General features: G+C 30.7%; 1 protein-coding gene across 1 annotated transcript in view; it reads left to right on the top strand.

Annotated features, from left to right (window-relative positions):
* LOC118199453 (store-operated calcium entry regulator STIMATE-like) overlaps window positions 1–16,570 on the top strand; it is a 95,998-nt gene that overhangs the window by 60,467 nt on the left and 18,961 nt on the right. The window contains exon 6 of the mRNA XM_035371322.2: window positions 12,121–12,204. Within this exon, the coding sequence (XP_035227213.1) occupies window positions 12,121–12,204 (84 nt within the window). The remainder of the gene's footprint in view (window positions 1–12,120; window positions 12,205–16,570) is intronic.

Raw genomic sequence — 16,570 nt, 5'->3', positions numbered from 1 at the left:
TGATTTTCTGGGAGTAAAAAGCAAAAAAAAGTAATTGTCTTATTATGCGTATTTCTTCCTTTTTACTTTTGTTAATTGGTTGCTTGTTTTATGTAATTCTTAGTGTCTTTCATGTCTTAGTTTGGCGATAAATTAGTCGTCAATGGTTGGTGGCTTTTCAGAAGGGGAGAGTGAATAGTGAGAAAGGTACTAAGGAAAAGTTATGTGTGAGAAATATTTTTAAGAGAATGTGCAAAAACTGAACCTAACTTATTGTGACTCATTTATTGTATCATTCTTGCACTTTCTCCTGGAACCTAATTTCTGTAAGATTTTGTAAATTCATTATTAAAGCAGTTTTGTCTAATACAGTGCAAAGTTTGAAATCTGAGTGCCCAATATCTAGAATTGATTCATGCCGAATAAATCCATAAAATAATCCATATCAAGCTTATCCAGCCCTACCATAAAACCTTTTTTTAAATTTATTTATTAGTCCAAAGGGGCTTTGTCTCTGAAGGACTGTTGTTTTCGTTTTGTGATTTTGCGTCGAAACTCTATAGACGACGTATCACTTTTCAAATCATTGCCACCAAATACTATCACCCTGTATTATATTTAAAGAAATTGAATAACGAAGAATCTGCATAAATGTATGTATGTTTCTCACATTGTGATAAAACAATGATACCTAGAGCCATCCAATTTTGAGTGACGTAATCCTACTGCGAATATGGGCATCTGAAAGCCAAATTTGAAACTTTTTTTATTATTGATTTCATATTTTGTAAAACTTTAACGAATTTCTTATTTACAAACTCAACGATTTAAAAGCGAGCAATGGCAACACTATACCGGGGGGGGGGGCTTTTTATTTCCAGCGTGCGGAGCTGTGTATCAGAGATTTTAAAGATATGCTCATTTTAAAATTATTTTGGGACATTGTTGTTGAATTGAATTTTATGGTTTAAGTGCAAAGAACATGATATTTAATAAATAAAGGTAACACACAAAATGTTAAAAAAAGCTCCTTTGGACGTAATTTAAAATCTGAAACCTTTAATTTTTTTTAATTATTTATTTATTTATTAACACAATGTAGGAACAGAGAATATGGTACTGAAACAATTGTGCTGTAAATCAATCTTTGTTCAAATTATTCAAGATATTTCTTTTGCCAAAAATCATGATCATCCATGATAGTACTGAATGCTCCTGCATGTTTTGGTTACCAGTAAAGTAACGTCATTTTCATTTTCAGCCCTCGAGCTGTTGTGTTTGAGAGATGTATTCAGCATTTTCTTATCTTATTAGTCCTATACACAATAAGTGAAGCCCAAAAACTGATGTTTGTTTGGAGTGAAATGCATTGTGGCTTTCATTTGTTAGTGTAGCAGAGAAAGAAGAAAAAATAATGTCCATATTAACCTAAGTTCCACTACTACTGCAAACTGTGCTCATTCTTAACTTTCTGATTTCAACCAGCTTATTACTTTGTTCAGTCTATTATTATTGCTGTTATTTTATCAAAATTAAAGTTTTAATAAAAGGTAACCTCTCTGTTTTACTCACTTCTCGAAATCTGTTCATCCATCAAATACTCAAAACATACTGGCAGAAAATACAGCCATATCAGGTTCCAGTTGCATTTTAATTTCACTAGGTTGTTATTCAAACAGTATTGTTTGTGAAGCATAGCTTTTTCTTAAAGAAACAGGATAGCAACTTTTTTCTAAATCTTGAATCACAAAAATCCACTTCAGTTTTAGAAAAAAGAAAGAAAAGTGAAAAATGAGTTGGGTCAGAAATGAAATCAAACCAAACTAATGATGCTTGGTGCCGAGAAAATACAATAACAAAAAAAGTGCCAAACGGCTTTGACAAAAAAGAGCTGTGAAATTTGCTGCCTAATGAAATATATGAAGAAATGGAAAAAATGCTAATTGAAAATAATGTAACTAAAATTTTTATTGCAGTGGCAATGCTTCTATCAGCAATCAATAAATGGATGGTAAAATCCATGGTATAGTTTTAAATTTGGATACATCACCACCAATTGTGAAGAACATAATAAAAAGGCTGTTGTAAATTAAAAGATTTTAATTGACTATTAGTGGGAACCAGTAAGCCCCCCCCCAATTCTCTAACAAGTTGAAAAATACTCTAAGTTAAAATGACCAAACAAGTTACCCGTGTTCAATGCATGTTTTCAATCTCTGATAATCTGCCTAGAATAAATTTTTTTGTCTAAATACTAATGTTAACTTGTCAATGGCAAGACCAGAATAAAAATGTTTTGACTGTGCAGTGATCCCATTAAGATCATTTTTGATTACTCTCATTTAAAAAAACATTACGTATAAATGTAAACATTGATCAACTGAGTCGGTTCACACCACATACATTTTTTCCTCTTCACATTCCTGAATCATATTAACCTAGATGCTGATATCGCTGTTAATGCTGGAAATCATAACTAAAGTCAGTAACTCGTGCATAAAGCTCATTCATCTTGTAGCTTGAAACTAATATCAGAACAATTAACAGGAGGTAAATCATAAAATTAGATGGTAGTAGTAAGATTTATAACATCCTGTTATTTGTATTATTGGAATCTTAAAGCTCACAAGTTTAAATATTTAAAAATGATATTTTTCCAGTTTTCCAAAATAAAATTTTAAAACTTAGGATTCTATTTGAAATTGCTTTATAGTTTGTTGCCATTCACAGCTTCAAAATAAAGGATTATTGAACTAAATATTTTCCAGTGTTTTGAAATACTGAAGTAGTATATCTGCATATTAACAGTTTGTATAAACTATGTGAATAAACATGCCAGGAGAGCAAAATAATTAATCAAAAAATTTAGAACTTTTTTTGCAGTTCCAAGCTGTAACAATTTTTAGGGATGAAAATATCTGGAGAAAACCCGGATGTCTTCATCATTTCAATACTTTCATTAGTTTCCATCCAAATATAAATAATAGTACAAAGTCCATAATCCGGACTCATCGGGACTTCGGCAATTCCGGATTAGCGGTTTTTCCAGATTATAGATAATCAATTTAAATCTGGTAAGATGGCATGCAGAAATTATGTAATTAAAAATATGAAACTGTAATTTATGAAATAAAGAGCAATTATGATCTAAAGGGTATCAAAATTTACAAAAAAAGGCTTAATATTTATTTGTTTACTTTAATAAACATTTCTTTCAATGAAAGTTGTTTAAGTTGCTTCGTTTTTTGTGCTAATACTTTCGCTTTAATTCTATAAACAGACGTAATTTCTTGTTCAGTTACAAAGCTCCACTATTCAAGCTCTGTAATTGCTGTGTCGAAAATACCGACTAACTTGTCAATCGAAATTTTTTCGTTTTCAATAACCTCTCTGTCACTTTCTTCACTATCGAAAGCGGTATTTTCTGAATCTAGAACCATACTACAGATTTCGCCGTCCATTAATTGATTGATGATTAGGGGATTGTCGTCGCAATGAAAAACTTTTGTTATATCAGCTTCATTTTTTACCGCTTCTCCACATTTCTTTACAAAATCCAATAACTGGAAAATTTCACCTTTAGTTTGCGATGTCCGAAAACCTTCAAATTCATGGCTATCATCTTCATCATCCTCACCGTGAAATATGGCATCTGGCCATAAACCATGCCAAGCATTTTTTAACGTATCTGGAGACACATCCACCCAACACACATGCGTAAAGCATACAAAAAAAAAGTTTGTGACCTTGAGGTTTGGATTATAGATCATTCCAGATAATGGACGTCCGGATTATGGACTTTGTACTGTAGAGCGGGTTTTTTTTTTTTTTTTTTTTTTTTTTAAAGGAAGCACTTAACACTCTGTAATTGTGAGCATTGTTCAGCTGGCGGCACACACATTTTTTTCTCTTCACCTTTTCTAATATAAGATTCTAAACACAGCGATTATAGATGGTTCAGAATAAGTCAATAACTTTGTTCCTAAGCAAGAAATTATGACTCTGTATATAATTTAAAGAGACAAAAAAAAAACGCATAAGTTGAAATTTCTTATACATTTTAAGGTGAAGGAAATATTTAATATAATGTTAAATGAATGTTAACGAATCCCTTAATGCCATAAATGTGCCATTATTACACAAACAACCACATTTGCTATTTTATCTGTGCCATCTTACTAGACTTTTAAGTGACAATTTGCAATTTTACTTTGTACTGTAGTCCTTAGATACTACCTTAGATTACTGTAGTACTATAGTTGTTTTTTTAAAATAGAACATAAGATATAAAACTTTCAAAATTTATCCCTTATGTTTTTATCTTTACTGTCTGTCCATCTTTTATGTTAGAATCTTCTAGTTTAATTATGTTCTCCTTTCACTGAAATTATTTTTCACTTGAACTTAATATTTTGAAAATTTCTGTAAGCACTTTTTTTCATTTTTATCTGTTAACATACAGATGATTATAATTTACAAATTGTACAGGTTTTATATAATTTACTGTAACTTTCATTATTTTTCTGGCAATGAAATTTGTTTTTAAAATACACAGAGTGTTTACACATTTTTAGAAGGATTTCGAGCCCATTTAGTTAATGTTTAAAATATAAAGGTTATTTTTTTTTTAATGTTTGATATGACAGCCTTTTTTCTGGATTGTAAGTCTGCATCGTGATTTCCATGATAGAAGGGCTTTTTATAAAAAAATGAGGAGTATTGGTTTTTATTCCTCTTCCACTATTTTCTACAGTCCATCAATCTTGGTAGGTTTTCACTTAGAAAAAGCTCTTTTTAAGTGATCAAAAGTGCAATAATTCACAAGCAAAATATCAGGGGGCCTTCTCAGAAATATGTTGAAAAAGTATATATGCAGTAACTGTATCAGACATCATTTTTTCAAAAAATGCAGCATTACTCTTTGAAGGATGACTTGTTGCTTTGTTTTGATAAAGTTCCGTTCTTTGAAAGTTACTGGGATAAAGAAATGGAATTTCTTCTGTAAATTTTGGGCATAAAACATTCTCTTGATACTACATTAAGTTGATTTTAATTTTTCTCCCCACCCTTCTTATTTTTAATCTTCCATTGTAAGATAATCTTGCAACAATCATAAACCCCTTGCTGGATCTTACTTTGCATTGATGAAATCAGATTTGTACATTTTTTCCCCTTTTCATTTTCATAGACATTTGTTTGTATGTCTGTTTGTTAATCCTTAGTCGTGTAGGTAAACTCATGCTTCATCAAGGTTCACAGTGTATGTCTAGATATTTCCTGCTAAATAGTTTTCATACAGTGTTCTACAAATTCTTCTGCTTTGAACCGCATGCCTCGAAAAGAGCTGCGGAATATTATGTTTTTTACCTTTTTTTTGAAGTTGTATTTTTAAGCTGGTTTATTATTGTATTTATTATTGCTACAAATGTAGTTAAAGACTTTGCTGCAACTGATTTCTGTGTCAATCATGGAGGTAGGAAGTAAGAAGGAGAGGCTTGAACTGGTTTTCCCCATACACTGCTTCGAAGCACTGACGATCCCTTCGTGGTGACCAAAACAATCAGTGTCTTACCATTAAGTTCAGTGTTTTTTTTATGTGATTGGATGTACATATTTTGTAATTACGTCGTAAATATACATGTAAATGTACATATTTTCTTTTTCTACAATATTTCAGGCTACTAAGTATGTGAAAAGAATGCATTTTTAAACAACATTTAATTTTGAATGGATTTAAATGCTGTACTTTTCAAGATCAATTTGCTCAAAACGGTTTAATTTGAATGAAATATTTTCACAAGTTTTCGTTAATTACATTAGAAAAAAATTGTAAGGTTATTCGATTTTATTCAGTTAAAGATTACAAAAATTAAAATCAAAGTGCATTGTATTATTAATATTATAACTGTGCATTATTTCTTTTCTATTTATAGAACTTCTTTCTAAAATACCTTCTCAAATATTAGCTTCTGAGGCATCTTTTAAATTGAAAAATTTAAGTCAATTTATAATTAATGCTCTATTCAGTCCATTTCAAATAAGAGCGCCTTTTATTTAAATAGTGAAGTACGTTAAATATTGGTGCTCATTTCCTGTACTTTCTCTGAATATTTCTGAAAGGGAATTAAAAAAAAGGGGCTTTTTTTTAAACATTTTTTTATACAATTACAGAGTCCTAAGTGCATTCGTTTTAAAAAAAAAAATTGCTATATTATTTATATTTGGGATGGAAACTGATGAAAGTGTCGAGATGATGAAGACATCTGGGTTTTCTCCAGATATTTTTTAAACATTATTTATATTTTAACAGTGAAGTACATTAAATATTGGTGCTGATTTCTGTACTTAACTTTCTCTGAGTATTTCTGAAAGGGAATAAAAAAGGACTTTAAAAAAAAAACATTATTTAAAGCTTGTAAGTGAGTTATTATAAAATGTAAGGGAATAATTCTTTTAATTATACTTAACAGATTTTTTTTTTTACCCTTACTTTCAACAATACATATTCTAAAACTCTTCTTTATCTTTTTAATTTATTAGTCTTCTTTATTACTCTTTTTTAATTCTTCTTTTACTTCTTGCATGTCATATTGTATTGCTTTACAATACTTTTAACAGATTGCTTTCCAGTACGAGCAATTCTTGCTTAAATAGTTTTATAAATGTATTTGTCAACAGGATTTCAATTTATGTTTACAGTTCAATGTGAAGGTTATTATATATTTAGATAATATTTATAATCATTATAAATTTAGATGCACTTAATAATTAGATTTCTTCACAGTAACTTTCACAGGAGTTTATGAACGAATAAATCCTTCATTTCAAATACATTTATAAATAATTTAATAAATATTTACATAGTTTGTTAAAGACAAATACATGCTCTTTGCAAGCATATGCATAAATACCCATACATACAGGCGTTGGACAAAAATATGGAAACACCTTTAAAAAAAACATGTTTCTTTGCTTAATATGGTGTAGGAAACCTGTTGGCATCCAAAACAGCTTTCAATCTTCTCGGAATGGATAAATACAGTTACTGTATGTCTGCCAAGGGAATATTATACCATTCTTCCTGCAAAACGGTGGCAAAATCAGATAACGATGTTGGCGGTGGATAACGAGAACGCACTTTCCGTTCCAATGTAGACCACAAAGGTTCGATAATATTCAGGTCTGGTAACTGTGGTGGCCAGGGGAGATGGGACAATTCATCCTCGTGCTCAGAAAATCAGTCCTGGATAATGTGAGCTGTCTGAACAGGGGCTTTGTCGTCTTGGAAGACACCATCACCATCGGGGAGCAAAGTTTGTACTATGGGGTGGATTTGATCGGCCAAAATGTTCACATAAGTTTTGGCAGTCATGTGCCCTGACACAGTTATCATGGGGCTAGCAGAGAACCACGATATGACTGCCCAAACCATAACAGAACCCCCGCCATGTTTCACTCTTGGCAACAAGCATTCTGTATATAGGCTTGAGATGGCGCTCTCCAGACGTAAACTCGGCCAGAAGTGGGAAACAATGTGAAAGAAGACTCGTCAGACCATATTACTCGCTTCCACTGCTCTATAGTCCAGGCTTTATGACTTAAACACCACCTTTTCCTGTTACGGGCATTAGCATCACTGATGAGTGGCTTCTCAATTGCAGCACGGCCAGCAATTCCCTGTTTATGAAGCTCCCTTCTAATTGTTTTGGTACTCACAGGGTTCGGTAACACAACATTCATTTCAGCAGTAACTTTTGCAGCTGTGGTCTTCTTATTTTTCGTCACAATTGCCCTTAATGATCGTCTGTCACGATCACTCAGGACACACTTTCGTCCGCGCTGTGATTTAGCAGATGATGTTTTTCCGCTTTTCAAATATGCGGAATAAATCTTCAATACAGTACCTCTTGAAACACTAAACACCTCGGCTATTTTGCTTACGGAAGCACCTACCATACGTGCTCCAACAATTTGCCCACGTTCGAAGTCTGTTAAGTCTGACATAATGCAATGACAACCTCACATAACAGTACTCCAACAACAACTGAACTGTTTAGCACATTTACGAAGTTGTATAGGTGGCATCAGTAGTCAAAAACGCCAGCGCCACCTACATATTTCATTAAAATCAATCTTTCTTTTCAAACATGCATTTCACAAGGTGTTTCCATATTTTTGTCCATCCACTTCATTTCATATTTTTCATTTCATATTTTCATTTTGAGCATGTTCAAATTTTTAATTTCTGTGCATTCACTATGTTTTTCAAGTAATGTAATTTTCAATAATTTAGCATATACCCAAAATTTTTGCATAAAAATATGCTTAAATATAATTTGAATGAAAATTACATGCATTATTTTTAATACCCATTCAAAGATAAGTTTTTCTTCGAAATTGCTCCATGATAACATCTCTCCCTTTAAGCAGATGGCCCTTGCATGCCTTACTATATTTAATAAAAACTTAACCTGACCCTATGTGCCTAATTACAAATATTTTAACATGCATATTTTTATATTTACGGGTATCAGGTTTCAAACTTTTGACTTACACGTTTTAGGATATTAACACGTTTTAGGATACATTCATTATCAAATCTTCTAGTAAATACATTCTAGCAGAGCACTCAATAACACTTTTAGCAGTTTTACCCAGTTTAATAATTGTCTGATAATATAATAAATAATAATTATCCAATTCACATTTAAACATTAACCGCATTTTCATCAGATTGCAATCTTGATTGCCTGCATAATATTGCTTCATTTGCCAGGTTCGCAAATGTATCCGTCTTCTGTGTAAAACTATACATAATCTTACAAAAATGTGTGGTTACAGATCAAGGAAAAGTTAACTTATTGGCATATATGTGTGTGTATTTATTAGCTTTGATGAGGATTGCAGCATTTGGTGGTAGTTTTATTTTTTAATTAACCCAAATAAGTAAAAAGTGTAAACCCAAAGTGGTTATTTTTCAATTATATAAAAATAAAATGATGAGTTTAAAATGAGCAATTATAAACCTATCCTCTGAAAATTTGTGAAAAGTACATGTTACAATAATATGTGGGTGACCAAAAAAAAACTTATTTTATTTAAAACATTTTGGCGTTTGGAACTGTCAAGGGTATCGAAAGACGTATACAATTGTAAAGGTACCGTAAGATATTTTTCATCCTTTAACCATAACATTTTTTCTAAAATACATATTTTCATAGTTCAACAGCTTAGATTTTTAGAAAATAAATTCATAATTAAAATCGTTGTTAGATTTTGAAAAATAACCAAGATGTGATTTTTGCGTGAATGTCATTAAACTACACAAATTACTATTATCCATGACACAATGAATGTATCTTTTATGTGGAAGTGACTCATTTTTCGATTTGTATGGAACTGTCATGTGTCAAAACATTATCAAAGCACTGTCAAGGGACCTTCTAAATGTAAACAAAAGACACCCCATCTGAAGACCGATGCCTTGGAGCAGTGCTTCACTTGTAATGCGGAGTTGACCCCTCCTTCCTTTCTTACCTCTATGGTGTCGATGGATTTCCTCTTGTTACTAATAATTTAACAGTAGGAACATTGGAAATAGTATATACTTTTTATTTTTAAGTATACCTGCAAACAATCAGAGTTTTTTATAAAAAATTTCCTAGAATATTTGTGATACTTTTTCCGGGTATTCGTTTTGTGCCTTATATTTCTGGAGAGTAGCGTTATGATTGACAATTTTTCTCTTTCCAATTAATAAGTTGGTTTTTTTTTTTTTTTTTTTTTTTTGTGTGTGTGTGTGTGTGTGTGTGTGTATGTGCGTGTGTGTGTTGGTTTTTTTTTTTTTTTTTTTGTTTGTGTGTTTGTTTTGCTGCTGTTTTTGTTTTTTCATTTAGAACTGTTAATGCCATGCATTTCAGCTTCAAATTCAGTTTACATTTCAGCCTTCAAAACTTTCTGCCATTCACTCTTCATATCCAAGACTATGATATACCATAACTGTTTTCAGTATTATATATTATTTCATTTGTAATAATTTTAAAATGTTATTCTTTCACATCTTTGTTGGTAGAAATTGGTATATAAAATTTGCATTAAATCTGAATACAGCATTACCTGTCGTGGAAATGTTTGTTTGTTTGTTTGTTTGTGTGTGTGTTTGTTTTGCTGCTGTTGTTTTTTCATTTAGAACTGTTAATGCCATGCATTTCAGCTTCATATTCAGTTTACATTTCAGCCTTCAAAACTTTCTGCCATTCACTCTTCATATCCAAGACTGTGATATACCATAACTGTTTTCAGTATTATATATTATTTCATTTGTAATAATTTTAAAATATTATTCTTTCACATCTTTGTTGGTAGAAATTGGTATATAAAATTTGCATTAAATCTGAATACAGCATTACCTGTCGTGGAAATCTTTGTCGTTTACTAATTGCAATGTCTTTATTTTCTGTACATTTAATGTTTTCTCCAGAATTTTGTTACTTAACACTCAATTGTTTGAAAGTGGTTATTGTTAACAGAAGTGGATTTCCTTTTTCTTTTTGTCTAATTTTTTTTTTTTTAATTTTTTTTTAAGCATCTTCCAATAAAAAGCTATCTTAACAACTCCATGGCTTTAAAAGCAATTAAAATGCTGCATGAACTTGTGTTAAATGATGCTTCTGAGAATCTGTGCCAGAGTTTTAAATAATGAATTGGATATAATATAAGGTCTACCAGAAAGTTCTGTCTGTTAATGTTATTTCCACACATGCATGTTTTCATTTAAGACATATATAGTTGTCTGTCTTTTTTATTGCATTTGTGTACACTGCGAAAAAAAAAAAAAAAAAAGGTGGGGGCAGTTCCATATCTCCCGTTCTGCTGGGCTATTCAATGAAATTCAACTTGTATTTTTCATGTCTCAAAAGTTTGACTTATTAGATTTATATACAGCATTGGTAATATTGGTATTTTGACACAAAATCGGACTTTTTCTGAAATGACATGCCAATTTTTTTTTTTTTTTTCCATATTTTGATTCTAGGACTCTAATTCTGCCAAACTGCCTAATTTTATAAAATTCGCACGAGTAGTTTTTAAAAAATTTGCTTTCAAAATTTTTGCTCCTCAGTGTTAATTGAATTTGGTGTATATTTATTAATGTCTCTTTTTTTATTATACTTACTTGATTCTCTTTTCTAGAATTCGAAATTTAGGTTCATTCCAAATAAAATTCACCCATTTTTTATGATTTATTTTTTTAAATTGTATTTTTAAATAATTTTTATAATTTTTTCAGAAGAAATTGTGAATTATAACCTATAAAGTCTTATCATCATCTTAAAGTTGATGCATTTTTAAGTATACCTGCAAACAATTAGTTTTTTATTAAAAATTTCCTAGAATATTTGTGATTGGCACGTTTTGAAGTTTGCCATATTTGTTATTCAGCAATAATAGCACTAAGTATAGTTTACATACTTTGTTAAAATTATTTGAAATAATAAACGATGAGTTTTTTTCCCATTTATTTACAATGAAAAAAGGAAAAGAGAATAGGTTGTCATAAATTAAGAAATTTGCCAAGTGAATTATTCTTGGCACAAATTGTAAAAAATGTGCCAAGATAAATTTTTAAATTTCTCCATAAATTTTGCACAAAATTTAGGCATAATTTGAGTCAGAGAATCGAAATATGGAAAAAAATTAGCATTTGCTTTCAGAGAAAGTCCGATTTTGTGTCACAATACCTATATTAGAACAGTGCTATATATAAATCTAATGTATATCCTAAGTCACGCTTTCGAGACATGTAAAAGGCAATTTGAATTTCATCAATCGGACCAATAGAGTGGGAGATATACAACTGTCCCCTGCCCCCTTTTTTTTGCTCACTGTACATGTGCTCTTCTAAATTAACTGAAACAGAAGTGTCTTGCAACTAATATTTCCAACAAATGAAATGTAAGTTTCTATTTTGTCAGGATATAAATTTCATATAATGAAAACAGTAGCATTTTCTTCAATTGTTAATAATCTCCCCTTCTTCATTATATCCCAGTTATTGAGGATTTAATATGTTTTATTTTCAATTAATGCTATAGTTATGTAAATTTTATTGTTTTTAGTATCATTTACTATTTATTTTAGGTGCGCAAGATTATTATGTCACCAATTAAAGATCCCAAAGTAGAAGTGGCAATTGTTGTACTGATTGTTCCTTTTATTATTAATGTAAGTAAATCTTGTTTTTTTAGTTCAAAGGGTCAATTTCCCCAGAAGGACTATTAATTTCGTTTTGACATTTTGCATTGATTCAGTATAAATGTTGATTCAATTTTCAAATTGTTGCCACCAAATATTATCGCCTGAGATATATTTAAAGAAATTAAATAATTAAGCATCTGCATAAATGTATGTATGTTTCTCATGTTGTAATAAAACAATGGTATAGTTTGATCGTCTCAAGCGCAACACTGGTTGGCATTCTGCCAAAACACATAGACTCGTCCAAAAGAGGCAGTAATACTTGCTGCGACGTGAAAGGGTCTTCTCTTCTCCGGAAAGAGTTATGCTGGAGGGAAAGAAAGTCCCCATCCTTCCACCCTATTTTGAGAATAATTTGGTCTGAATGGCGCATGCGTGTTTGCGCTCATGGTCACAGATGAGGCGGTCGAACTATACCTAGAGACATCAGATTTTGAATAACATAATCTTTATGGAATATGGGCGCTAATTTGGAGTTTCAAATTTGTTTTATTATCGATTTCATATTTTGTTACACTTTAACGAATTTTTTATTAACAAACTCTACGATTTCAAAGTGAGCAATGGCAACACTGTATGGAGGAAAAAAACGTTTTTATCTGCGGTGCAAGACTGCATATGATAAATTCTAAAGATATGCTTATTTTAAAATTATTTTGTGTTTTTGCTGTTGAATTTAATTTAGTGCAAAGAACATGATATTTAATAAATAAAGGTAACACACAAAACATTTTAAAAAAGTCCCTTTGAGTCTAATGTACTTTTTAAAAAAAAAAATATATTTAAAAGAGATAATTTGTATTTTATAAATCGTATACACAGTGATCCAGTGGTTTATAAACCCAATGAGTGGCCAGTTTACTAATGTTGCAATCAGTATCCATACTTTAATTCAGATCCTATTTTCAACAACAAAATAAGCTGACAATAGGAGTTTTCTCATGGTTTATTTTTTGTGTAAAAGTTATTAATTTCCTAAGGTAAAAGTAAATTAGTTACTGCTAGAAAAGTCTACCTAAATTTTATGACTTTTAGTAAATAGCGCTCAAGTACTTTGCTGTATCCATCTTTTCTTACAGTATGGTAGGTTACTAGTATGATTTCAGGGTATGGAATAGCTGGTGAGGAATAATTAATAAAAAATTCATTAACAATGTGAAAGGATTAAAAAATCCATATTATAATTTGTAAGTAATTGTCCAATCTGATCATCTAAATCTTAAATTTGTAATAGTGGAATATAATGATCTTTTTGGTAGCAATTATTTCACCAAAGGATCTGTAGCTCATTTTCTCAAAAAGACATTTTGAACTGTAGAGTAAATTTTATTTCATGCAACTCAAAGCTGATAAAACATGTACTAAAAAAATTGCTAATGGCAAGACAACTGGCTTCTAATTCTGCAAGACAGAAACCTCACATTTAATTTCAATATCAACATATTTTCCCCAAAATTTATAATTCATTATAGATCATATTTATACAGTTTTAAATGTGCAGGCACCAACATATTACCTGGCTTTGCAGTATTGCATAGCTTCTGAACTAACATATATGTAAATAAGCTGTAATATAGAAATCATTTAAACTATCATAAAAAATTTGAACTGAGTACTGTGAAAGAATACATAAATTAAGAATAATACAATACAATATTGAAAATGTGTTGATGTTAATTACAGTTAATTACATAACATCATTACATCTTACAAAATGTTCAATTGTGTAAGGTTCAGGTTGTTCAATCATAATACAACTGCTTAGATATTAATACAAAAATAATGATAAATTAAATATTCATTTTTATAATGATCAAAATGCATAGTTTTGCAATTGATCATTTATGTGCACCTTTTTATCCCCCCTTTTGTTTGTGTCTGTGTTTAAATTTTCCAGATAGGTTACCCATTATTTGCTAAGTAATAGTTGTGGGCTTAGATTTAAAACATGTTATACACTTGTTTGTAACTTTCCTACAAACATTTCTGCTTCTTGATGGGCAGAATTGACTGAAACATAATAGATGAAGACTAAGAACTGTAATGCATATTAATTTTATGATAATAGCTTATAATCATAAGTTGATTTTATAATTCATGGGTAATAATAGGAGCTATTTCTTATTGTAATTTAAGTCTGAGTGTAATTTAATTGTGTTATTTTACTGTTTGCAGACAACTGAACCCTTTTTTTTTTTTTTTTTTTTTTTTTTTTCAAGTTCTTGATTTCTGTTAGAAAGGTTTGTGACTAATATATATACACTAGGACTTGCTGTACCTCTTGAAGTTTTTCAGCTTTTAGATAGCCAAATATGTTGTTTCCTGGGTTACTGAAAAGATGATCAGTGAAATGTTTTCAATCACTATAAGCCTAACAGTAAAACAATTTTCAGTACTTGTGTCAGTCCCCCATTTTTTAAAATTCTGAGACTAATTAAATCAGTTGCAGGTGTATTCCTAACAGATACATATCTACTAGTTAAATAGTTAAATATGCTGGTGTATACCACCACATGTCTTGCAAAGAATTTGGGCCCACCAACGGACAAGCAGTAAAGTCGCTGAACACTGGTAGTTCGGTCCAAGGTTTGAATCCTGTGAACGCATGGGAGTTTCCGTGGTTTTCCCCATGTGTAGCATGTATATGAGCCAGTTTCCCTTTGAAAGTCCTCCACGAAGGCATCCCTCTCCTTAGGCAGATAGCCCTCAAGGCTTTGCCATAATCACACACTTGCAAAGAATTTTCTTTGAATTTAAGCCCCTATAAACTAGATCTGCTAGATTATCAGTCAGGGGAATATATTGCCATTAACAAATAGATGTCATCTCTTAGATCACTGCTGCATAAATTTGCCAGAAATCTTTGTATAGCTGTTTGGATGCATACAAAAAATGTTTGTGGAGTTCAACCATATCCAGATAACACTAATTTCCATTTCCAGTGCAAACAGAACTCTTTTTACTTAAAGTAATATTGCAACATACAACTGTAAGCAGGGATAGATATGTGATTTGTTCACTCTCAGCCTAGTTGTTATTTCACCAGATAATTCAATGGATCTCATGCAGAGAAGAACTCTGTGTGCATCTTCAGATGTATCTGCAAACCTACTTATTTACTTCATAATTTCCCTCTTGGGAAGAATGCAAATGCTTGTTTCACAATTATTAATCAAATGCGAGAATGAAGTATATATTTTTTCCCCTGCATTTTTATGATTCCTTGGCCAGGCGATAATCATTCCAATTAGTATTGTAAAGATATACTTTTACATGTGTATTTTGGCCCTTATTATTACTGTACCCAAAATTCCTAAAATACATGCAGTAGTAGAAAATACAATTATTTTCATATATGATGTGTTAATATATCTTCCATTTCCTTGAATGAAAAGCTGTTTTTAATTTGTTTCCATGAAATTCCTAAAATTCTGATTTTGCAGTTTCATCAATTCTTTAAACCCTTCATGGCGGCATGTTGCTGAACTAAAAACCTTCTGCAGACAGGTATGTCATATATGCCTCAGGGTTCCCAGACAAAAGCCCACTGGACGAAAGTGCATGCGACAAAAGCCCACAAAAAAAAAAAAAGCCCACGCTACAAATACCCACAGCGATGAAAGCGCACATTCATGAAAGCCCACACTGATAAAAACCCATGTTGATAAAAGCCCACATAGATATAAGCACACACTGATAAAAGTGCACATAATCAAAAGGGACTTATGCTTTTTTATATCTAAACCGTGTACTTATAATTTTAATTATAATAAATGGAGTATTCAGATCTGAATTTTAATGTCTCAAATATGTCTGTTTGTATAATTTATCACCACTTTATTTGTTTAATTTATTAGGTTGAAAGCAAACTTTCTACTCTCTGATTAAGTGATTAGCTATAATGTTTCGATGATAAATCTGAAATTGCATTTTATTATTTATTTACGTATTTAACTTTGGTATGTGTATGCAAAAATGAAAAATATCACTGTGGTGTTTCTCACATGCTATTTTTAAGGTAATATGGCTGAGATTAAATATAATTATGTTTCATTATTAAAACTATTAACTTTTTAATTAAAAACACTTGAATTTTATTTCTTTTTAGTTTTTTAGTTTCTTTTTAGTTTAGGAATATTAAAACAGTTAAACACAATGAAGACTTGGTTAAGAGATATTTTATTCTTTACTTTAGACTGAGCTTATTATCAAAGTTTAAACATATTTCTCATTGAAAGCTATTTTGAATGTAACAATTATAACTTGGCAATTTTCTAGAGATATTTTCTTTTAGATTTCTGAATAAATTAAAATTGTCAGCCCTGTCAGAAAA

This window comes from Stegodyphus dumicola, chromosome 5 (genome assembly GCF_044657685.1).
Source record: "Stegodyphus dumicola isolate Sdum_Otavi_A_Nest chromosome 5, ASM4465768v1".
In the NCBI taxonomy this organism is placed as follows: domain Eukaryota; kingdom Metazoa; phylum Arthropoda; class Arachnida; order Araneae; family Eresidae; genus Stegodyphus; species Stegodyphus dumicola.
The sequence above is the reverse complement of the archived record's forward strand: the minus strand, read 5'-3'. Positions and strand labels throughout refer to the sequence as shown.